We start from the raw sequence: 10474 nt of genomic DNA on the forward strand, positions 1-10474 counted from the left end.
GCAGAAATTTGGAAGCTACACATGATAGTTAGAAATCAATAAATAAAACAAAATAAAACCTTTACATAAAAAGCGAATTCAGAATTTATTTACTAAAAAATTTCATGCTCCATACTGTAATACAAGCCTCAAGTGAAAAATGAATATGATGTACGTGAACTGATAAATTGTGTCAGTGAATTGAAATGAATTGTGTAATCTATTCTCGGTCAAGGTCCTCGTCAGACTTTGCCTCAGCCTCTGTCAGGGTGTACTTCTTGACGTCTTCACATCCACAGTCAACAATCTTAACTCGGTTCTTGGGTCTGGCGGTATCGTCTGTCTTGACATTTCCAATAGCATTGACGGTATCCTACAACAGAAAATACGGATACTGTAGATATTAACTACGCATTGGTAGCAGTGATCAAAGAAGACGGAAATGTGTGTTCGAGTGAAAAGGCTAAATGATCCCAAACAGACAAATGTCTTTCATCCATCTGTTTTAACATACAGGGAACTATATCAATTTCGTAAAATACGGCACATCATCAAAAAGCTGCGATTTTACTTACCATTCCCTTGACGACCTTGCCGAACACGACGTGCTTATTGTCCAACCATCTGGCCTTTGTCAACATGATGAAGAACTGAGAACCGTTTGTGTCTTGTCCGTGGTTTGCCATGGATACGTAACCAGCGGCTTTGTGACTCAGGATGAAGTTCTCGTCAACAAATTTGGAGCCATAAATGCTCTGACCTGTATACGAAAAAAAAGATCACAGCAACCTATCGTTGAAAAGGAAGAAATAACAGAAAAATTCTAGTGACGGGTTTTAAAGGGATGATATTCCTTTCCACACACCCTGTGATTGGTCCACTGTTGTTCATTCATGATTTTTAACCAATCATATACTACAATCAACTGACCTACTTCTTTAATCTCTTGTGATCAAAATTCAAAATGGTGGACGTTTAAACTTGTGTAAGCATGCATAAAAAGCTTTTTACGAGCATGATAACTTATAATTCAGAGGAATTACAGTTTAAAACGTCCAGCACCTCTCCTTGTGTCCGTCAGTTACTTTGCCAGCAATGTACGTTATGAGCGCCGATCATTGCTCTATATCTGAAACGATGTACATGATGCCCTGGACCCAATTGTTCACAAGCGTATCAGCAATTAAATCCAGGAGTAATTTTAGGCTGGACTAAAGTGCCATTAGTTTTGCATTAGGTCAAGACTAAATACGATCTAAGCCTGGTTTAACTTATAATGCAATTTTGTGCATTACAACCGTTTCCGAACTCACACCAACCATCCAATACATACCTCCTGTTCCATCCCCAACCGTGATATCTCCCCCCTGGATGAGAAAGTCGGGAATAACTCGGTGGAAGTTCGTGCTCTTGTAGGTTAGTTTCTCTTTTCTCTGTAAAATATGAAATTGAGAAAATATACTTTATGCTCTGAGAAGTTGATCCAGTGCCTTAAAGGCCCGAAAAGATGGACAATCACACAGTATGTGCTTGATACAATACATGTCACCCATACCATTTGTATAAAGTGATTGTAGATAACAATGGAAGGTTGACTATGCTCCCCAGTTTTACTTTTTGATTTTAATACTGTATCCTGTTAGGTGAATTAAAACTTTAAATAAATAATATCCATGGTAAGATTACAGCTGGTTACCCGAGAGAATTTTGATCTTCAAAGAAGTACATACGGTGCACCCATTTATGATTTACCTGTGGTATTCGAATGTCGGACGTGAGATGTTGCCAGAACAGCTTACTGTTGGTCCAAATACTATCCAAAAATCACGATTTAATGGAAACATGTTCTCTACAAGGCGCAAATTTAAAATCAGAAATAGTGATATCGTTATATAGCACCACCACATGGATCGACGAAGCGCAAAAAACTATCCACATTAAGATAAAAGGTCAGATACCGTGTAATTTTAACTCACCCCCGATTTTGTTGTTCTTTCAAATCCGTTTGTGATGGAGGCGAAGTTCATGACTGTCATTGGTGTGGTTTCTCCGAAAAGTCCGATCACAAATCTTCCCCTGTAATCCTCTCCGGGTCCGTCAAAATCCCGGATTTCAATGTCAAACCAGGCTTCTTTTGTGACGGTGTAGTTATCACAGTATCCCATGGAAATAACGGAGGCCAAGGCCAACAACAGTAACGCCGCCATGATGGTGTCTGCAGACAAGAAGCATGGACAATAAAATATGCTCGTTGCTAGGAAAGATCTATCAAAGTCTATATCCCTGCGTTTCACCCTAAAACAATATCAGCAATAAAAATATTCTAACTATTTTTATTCATTCATAGACTTTGAGATACCTTCAAATGTTAGGCAAAGAAAACGTAATTTGTATACATATAATATAATCTCACCTTAAGAGTGCAATGAATGGTATATCCTAAGTAGCTGATCGCAGAGTCTGAATGAAAACTGTGAAACAAACACCTGCTTATATTCTAAGTTTGAAGGATTCGTGGCAATGGCATCAGCCAATGACAGGAACCGGAACTGTTACATCTCCATAGCGACCTTACAGGACACGAGGGACGCGCTGGCATCTATGACGAGGGCAATGTGTACACCTATAGAGTGTACAGCTGTTGTTGTTGTGCACACATAGCGTTTGCTATACAGGCTAATAATAACCAACCGGATGAGAGATTTCTAACTCTGTTGCCTCCCTATAACCTCTCGAGCTCTACATTCTTTTTCTTTGTTATAACATTCATGTTATAAACTTTACAAGCAATCGATGCATTTTACAATACCGTAATATAAAACGTGTAGATTAGTTGATATTATATTTTTTATAATATTCTGTTTTTATTCATGTAACATTTATATTAGCCCTATAATCTCAGAAAAAAATTACAACATGTAACCATCAAATTAAGTTACTTAACTACTTTCCAGCAACTAAAATTCAAATAAGACAAGAAAGAATAAAAGATCTTGAGCTTCAAAATGCTTCTAAAGAAATATATGCAAACAATAATCATCAAAATAGCTCATTATTTCTCAAATGTTGGGCAAATCTTTTGCATTTTATCTTTACAATATCAAAGAAAAGTCTCATATTAAAGCAGTTGTAATATGGCCCTGTTTTCTAAGCTCTCTCCCTTGCAAATAATGTTCTATATGTATAGCCAAATTGACATTTTTGACATTAGATGCCTGACCAGATAGGCCTATCTATTGCGAGATCTAGTAGTATTATATCATATAATAGTCCCAAATGTCCAAATGCAATATAATACGGAAAGAGTCTAGATATGTACCTGAGCAGTAAGGTTGTGGGTTCGAATCCAGCTATTTCTGGTTGGGCTGCGGCTTTAAGTGAGGATAATTGTCAGGTGACTGGCGAGGGACATGTAGTGGTTCACTCCAAAGAGGCTCAGGTTTAATCTAGCCCTGATCACTTCGTTTATTTTCCCCCATATTTACATGATGGTATATACCGTCCTTCATTGTACCGTAATCTAAATAATCTTTGGTGATGAATGTCGTGCAGAAAACACCACATGCTACTGTTGTAAGAAAGAGTCTTGTTTTAATTATCTAGCAAGTTTTAATAAATTAAATATTTTACTCCATAACATCCCAAAATTCGAAAATTCATCAATTCGAAAAATTATGCGTGACAAATCCACTATTTATTGCACATATGGTATGATAACTGAGAAGCCGTTGAAATTAAGTATAAGACACAATTAGAAACTTTGAGTAGATGTGCCTTAGTAAAAAATTATTTTATTAAAATTTAAAAATTGGCAATTATAATGGGCAAAATTAATCCATGTAATGTTCTGAGTACGTGAAGGTCCACGGCTCCCTAGCTTATCCTGATATGTGTACCTTAGGATGTGTGTGGTGTATGTAGAAGTGGGACAGCTGTTGCCGTGCGAGTTCGTCGTTCATCGACAAAAAATTAGATTAAGGTTAAAAGGCTCTTTAGAGAGATAAGTAGCTCTCCCATAGAGATCAATACAACAACCTACGTGTTCATAATGTACAACACAGAAAGGTGTATAGAAAACAATTTGTTAACACGATGTGTCGCAACACAATTAGGTATTCATTCACGAAGCACGCTGTAATTCCTGTCTCGTATGACTGCACAGCTCTTTATCATTTATCTTGTTATCATTATTATGTACAACATCCTCAAACATTCCAATGCTCCCCGTTTTCTTCATTTACATTTTAACAATTCAACCTTGATCTATTAATTTAAATTAAAGCTATTCAAATCATACTTAGTTCGCTCTTGGAAGCAGTTCCAGTTGCCCAAATAGATACATTTGGCCACTGTGCCTAGTAAAGCGCCCAGAAAAGAATCAAACATACAGGCCTAGGTTCCCAATGGCCTAACTATGACTGTGACCACAGATTGCAACAGGGGAGTTTCGGGTTCGAACTCTTTTATCGTTGAAGGTAGAAAAAGTCCAACTGTATCATGAGATCTGTCAAAAATGTTAGACAACTATTTTTGAGCTTATTCACTACAGCATGGGCGTCTGTAAAAAGTGTCCTAAAAACTAGTTTAGAGTAGACGAATGAAAGTGAAAATTGAGAATCTGAACGTTTTGTGAACTGGAGAAGTTCCTTAAGGAAAGGGGAGTCATTTGTGATGCTGGAAAAGAGTGAGACAGGTGATCAATAAACCAGTCTCAATAAGGCTGCCTGACATTATTCACCATTCACATGGCACAGTAGGATTGTTTTTACCTTTGACGACGAAAGAGTTCCAACTCGAAACTCCTCTATCAAACCCTAATATTTTGGTAAAGTTTTACACAGTTAAGCGGCTATGATGACAGCCTCCATTAAGAAGTTCTAGCGGACATTGTTCTATGACGTGTGATGAAATGTATGAAATGTATGAAACAAGAAATTTTGCAAGATGCTCGGACTGAAAGACAGTCAGGTTAATTTTGTTATATATCATTTACTCAGCTCAAGGTTTCCGCCAGTTGGTATGTGTTACTATGGTTACGTCGTTCAATTCAGTAACGCAGTTGTGTTCTAAGTATTTGTCAACTCATGACAATAAAGTTTTTCAACATATTTCACGGCTTTCTGTATTTACAAGCACCTATTTGTGACCTACAGGATATTGAGTAATTCTAGATCAGCGACGCCTAATAAATTGCAATAACATCAGTGTATTTTTATCTATTTAAAGTCATATTACATGTAAGTTATTATTTATGCATTTGCACGAGCAGTCAGAATAAGGCCCTTACTGAGGGAAATTGACAAGAAGTTGCATTTCACCCGTGACCATTTGCCACCTATCACACGGTCGTCGCTGCTCTGGTTTCATCCTCTAGGTTGTACGTCGTTAATTATATTTATTCATTTTTTTTTTTTTTTGCCCTTCTCAAGACGTTTTCATTTGTGTGACGGCGTTTAGGTTTGTGGGTTGGGGAAACATAGATCCAGGTGAAACCACCGCACCGACCAGAATAATGCGTTAGTCAAATGATGTCACTTGTTAGAACCATTCTAGTACACCTTGCCCACCTGTGCCTAGTGTGCTCTGCCAGGGGGATTATCCCATTGTTAACAAATTGTTCTCTGCACCCAGGCTCTCAGAGGTGCACGTCTCTAACATGCTGGTTAGTGAATTCGCCACAATGTCCGTTAGTCTAAAGAGTCTCGGTGATGAACATCGTAACAGCTGGGATGCGATACTGGGACATACCTATGGTGACACCTCTCCATTCACCCCCTCCTCCCCAACACCCCTCACACACTTCTTATAGCACAAAACACTATATCTCGTCTATAGGCTTATCGCTCCCTCTCCGAAACACTCATTAAATTACTCAAGTTATAATTTACATATTTAGGTCATTACCGGTATTTTACAGTTTGGTAATTTTAAGCCTATACCCTGAGAAAAAAATCGCAATACGTCACAATTAAATTAAGTTACTCAACATATAATACTTTCATAGCTAAATAAAATAATACAAGAAAGAACAAAAGAGAGAGAGAGTATTATATCACGTTACTGTCCCTTTTTGAGTAAATAACCCTGAAATTTCCAAATGTAATACAATACTAAGAGAGACTAGAGCTATAACAGAGCAGTTAAATTGCAAGTTCAAATCCAGCTGGTTCGGCTGTGTTTTAAGCCAGGAAAATTGTCATGTACCTGACGAAAGGAATGTAGTGACATACTCCCGGGAACTCCGGTTTCCTCCGCCCCTTATCCTGTCCACTTCGTATATTAATTGAAAATATTTCCACGGAGGAATATAACATTTTATATTGTACCTTAATATAAATGGTAAGTTTTTGGTGATGAATATATTGCTGATGGACACTACATGCTACTATTGTAAGAAACTGATAATTTATGATGCAGTGATTGTCAATAACATTATATACTTTACTCCAAAGAGAAATTCACAAAAATTAGAAAAATCCCCAATTATATACTGAAATACATACATTTAAAAAGACTAGCTGATAAACCTAATACATGTATTCACTGCACATGTGGTGTGATATTCCAGTAGCCGTTGATGTTTAACCATTGAAATAAGTATCAAATCACTAATGATTCAACTAGAAATTTAAATAGATGTGCTCTAGCAAATAAGCGTGACATTATTTTATTTGCAATTAAAATGGAAAATGAAAAATAATCCATGAGATATTCCGAAAATGAAGATTACGTAATGAAGGCATGTCCACGGTTCCCTATAGCTTATCCTGACGTGTACCTTATGATGTGTAAGTGTGATATACATGTGGTAGTGGGACAGCTGTTGCGGTGCCCCGCGGAGTTCGTCTGTCATCGGCAAAGAATTAGTTTAAGGTTAAAGGGCTCATTAGAGAGATAAGCGGCACTTCGATAGAGATCAATACAACAATCAACGTGTTCATAATGTACAACACAGAAAGGTGGATAGAGGACAATTTGTTTGCACAATGTGTGTCACAACGTTCAGGTACTCATTCACAAAGCATGCTGCAATTTTTTGTCTCAGATAGCCCATTATACATGTAGCACGTACATACATGTGTGTAAAACAATTACACACAATATAACAATATAAGCAGAGCTGTGTAGGCCTGTGTAGATATGTGTGCCTGGGATATAACTATCTGTAATGGGTTAGGCCGCTTCGGCGGCCTAAAGGATAGAGTGTTCGTCTCGAAGTCGGGAGAATCCGGGATCTAACCCAGGTCGGGTCATACCAAAGACTTTAGACTTGCATTTGCTGCTGCCTCGCTTGGCGATGCAGTATTGAGAGGTTAGAGAAAGGAATTGTGGCTGGTTGGGCCCGGTGTCATTATAGTGTCAATGGGTGGGGTGTCCCTCGGCATGATACTTCAGTGGCGGCAGCACTTTGGTGCTTGGACGTGCACTGCCACAAGAAGACATAGTATATGTACACAAACCTAATGATTTCCGGTCGCCATTATGACTGAAAAATTGTTAAGTACGACGTTAAACCCCAAGTATACATACACACATATCATACTGGGCAATGAACAACATCGTGCCTCAGAACGAAGATACGGAGAGCTTTTACTTTTAATTCTTATTTCAATTTCCGCACACCATTCAATTACAAACATCATCATGTATTAACCTACACCAGATCTATCGGTTTCTATTCATCTGATTAATTGGTTGATTGATTATACGAGTTTTAACAAGGTCATCTGTTAATCTTCATCCCGGCTGTTATCCCCAATCAACAACTTTACATCACCATACAATACAATTAAAGACGCCCAGAATAGAGAGTAAAATCAAACGACAAGGTGATAGCTTATCTCAGTTAGGGTTTTATTCGAACGGTCATGTAAGTGCTTACATAGTAGCAAATTACACGCCACCGTGCACCATGGATTAAGCAAAATAGGTAAAAAACTGCAGTGATGTTAGTTGCAATATATTAGACGTCACAGCAAGGACAGAATAATTCAAAATGCTGCGTTGTCAATTATCATTAAAACAATACCAAGAGACCAGGCTTCAAGAAGCTTAGTCCTTCAGAAGAAACCGGTTTATGCAGGAATACAATATAATTAAAGACGTACAGCATACAGAGAGTAAAACCAGAGCAGCCACGACAGTGTGATGCATGGCTGGAAAATGGTGACAATACATAAACAAACATAAATAACTTTCTTTATAAAGTAACTTATACATGTACATGTTATTGCTTTGTTTATGTTTGCTTAGTCGAGGATAAACGCTTTACCCCAGTGCTGTTGCTAACATTCCCTACAATGTGATTAGCTCTGTAGTAAGTCTCTTGAACGTATCCCAACTCCGTTTAGCGAAGACTTAAGAGTCTCAGTGCTGAACATCGCAACAGCTGGAACACTGGGGGATACCTATGGTGATCCACCTCCCACCCCCTCTAATACATACACACGCATAGTCCACGTCAAAGTAAAGACGTGCTGAATTAAACCGTAAATTTTGGCGTCTAACATTGTAAATGGCTGACTCTGTCGGTATTCTATATGTATTGATTTGTTTGAGCGGAATGGGTCCAGCTTGAAGCGATGTGATATTTGGTCTCAAATAAGTAGCGCGAAAAAATAAACTTAACTTCAATACCAGCACACTTCAACACACAAAGAGTATTTCGCCTTTATCGCCCTCTCCCCAAAGAGCTCAACAGAATCATAAAATTATAATTTGCATTTTTAAGTCGTTACCAGTATTGTATATTTTGGTTAATAACTGTATTATTGTGTGTTAAGTCTTCCATTATCTATATTAATAATGAAAAAATGAAAGTGATGAGAATGAATACATTTGACACATTACACTACAGGCCAGTATATTTTGGCAATGTCAAGATGAAAAACATTTAATTATAGTGAGAATAATTTAAATAATGAAAATCACTTCTATTTATTTTATATTTGTAAGGGTAAAACTGTTTACTTGTATGACGGCGGGCACGGCATGTTGGTTCATGATCAGAAAAACGTGTGGCACAGCATTCACCAAACTAGCAAGAGCTAGATTCAAATCTGAGACCTTTTTGACAAAGGCCATTCACTGATAGTTGCCCCTAACAAAAATGTTAATAACTAAGACCTACCCTAAGTTCTCTTGTATGTATCCGGGTCGTCAGATGTTTAGAATTTCTCCCCAAAATGGCAAATGTATAAAGTCAAATCATATTATAGAGCATAATCATGGAAATGCTGGTAGATCGGTCCATCGACCACTCTATTGTTTTAATCTTTCAACATTTTTATCAATCATATATTCTTTTTTGAAACAGAAATATATCTGTTCAAGAAGATTTGCAAACCATTCACTGGCCTTGAATGATTACCGTTCTGAATAATAAAACATGTATTTTTTGTCTTGAAACAAAAATGTAAGACAGAAAAGCTTCCAAAGTTGGAGGTGTGTCTTCATGTAATTCTCCTATATTATTACATAAATGTATAAAATGGTTCCACATGTAATTTATGAGATAAAATCTATCTACACGAAGTAAAAATTCAGAAGTGGACTTTCATTTTCGCATATGTATTGCCAAAGTCTCTTTCCGCATTTCAAATAATACACAAGATGTTTTGTCTGGTGATTGTGTGTTATATATGTATTCAAATTCTAAATAGGTAGAAATGCAATAATTTAGTTAAACATTCCTGTGGATTTTTGCTAAATGAACGACAGAACATTTTTAGATGTATTTAAGTAGTTAATAATGTATTTAATAATGAAGAGCGCCATCCCGCCACGGGTTAGAAACCGGAGGTGACATGAACACATTACACAGCTGTGTCCCACCGGATTGTTGTCAGCGTCAATGCTGCCAACGTATCCATCCAACATACCTGTATGGTATCGTCACTTTACAGATTGGCAACAGTTCTTGTTCCAGTAATTGGTCTATCTGTCTGCCACGAAACCTGGCCCGGTCTGAATATAAGCTGGGAAAGTTCAGTGCATTTTATTCAAACAGTACAATCTTGGATACACCTGTTTATTCCAGAGAGAAAGGTAAGTTTATTGTCATTATTTCTTTTTATGTGAAATATTATTGTATTCGTGATAATTCGACGTGTTATAATAATATAAAAATATAAAATTTTGACTGAATTTATTACAAAATTATCTTTGGTTCGAAAAGAATTATTTTCATTGTTTATAAATTAGCTAGAACAATTTGCATTGCATAAGGAAGCATGGTAATACTATAAACAGTGTTTTCCTGTGGTTTGTCTTCAACAAGTTACTGGATGTATTGTATATATCAACGCCAGCTGTATATCAACTAAATGTTTGTTTAATAGTACTAAGGGTGTATTATACGATTGGATATTATTGAATATTATACATTATTTTACATTTTGGTAAAAGTTATCTTGAAAATGTGATATGAAATTATTCATTTAGACATTGGAGGAAACAGTATTGAATGAGCTTATGATGATTGTTTTGTAGACAC

The 10474-nt window shown here is 36.9% G+C and overlaps 1 protein-coding gene across 1 annotated transcript; it reads right to left on the minus strand.

Annotated features, from left to right (window-relative positions):
- Positions 1-85: 85 nt before the first annotated feature.
- On the minus strand, positions 86-2431 carry LOC135472187 (uncharacterized). Its single transcript, XM_064751565.1, has 5 exons — positions 2393-2431; positions 1956-2194; positions 1313-1412; positions 555-739; positions 86-352 (listed from the first exon to the last, which is right to left on the minus strand). The coding sequence occupies exons 2-5, from the start codon at positions 2184-2186 to the stop codon at positions 200-202; spliced, it is 669 nt and encodes a 222-aa protein (XP_064607635.1). The 5' UTR covers positions 2187-2194; positions 2393-2431; the 3' UTR covers positions 86-199.
- Between the last annotated feature and the right edge of the window lie 8043 nt (positions 2432-10474).

This window comes from Liolophura sinensis, chromosome 8 (genome assembly GCF_032854445.1).
Source record: "Liolophura sinensis isolate JHLJ2023 chromosome 8, CUHK_Ljap_v2, whole genome shotgun sequence".
NCBI classification, from domain to species: domain Eukaryota; kingdom Metazoa; phylum Mollusca; class Polyplacophora; order Chitonida; family Chitonidae; genus Liolophura; species Liolophura sinensis.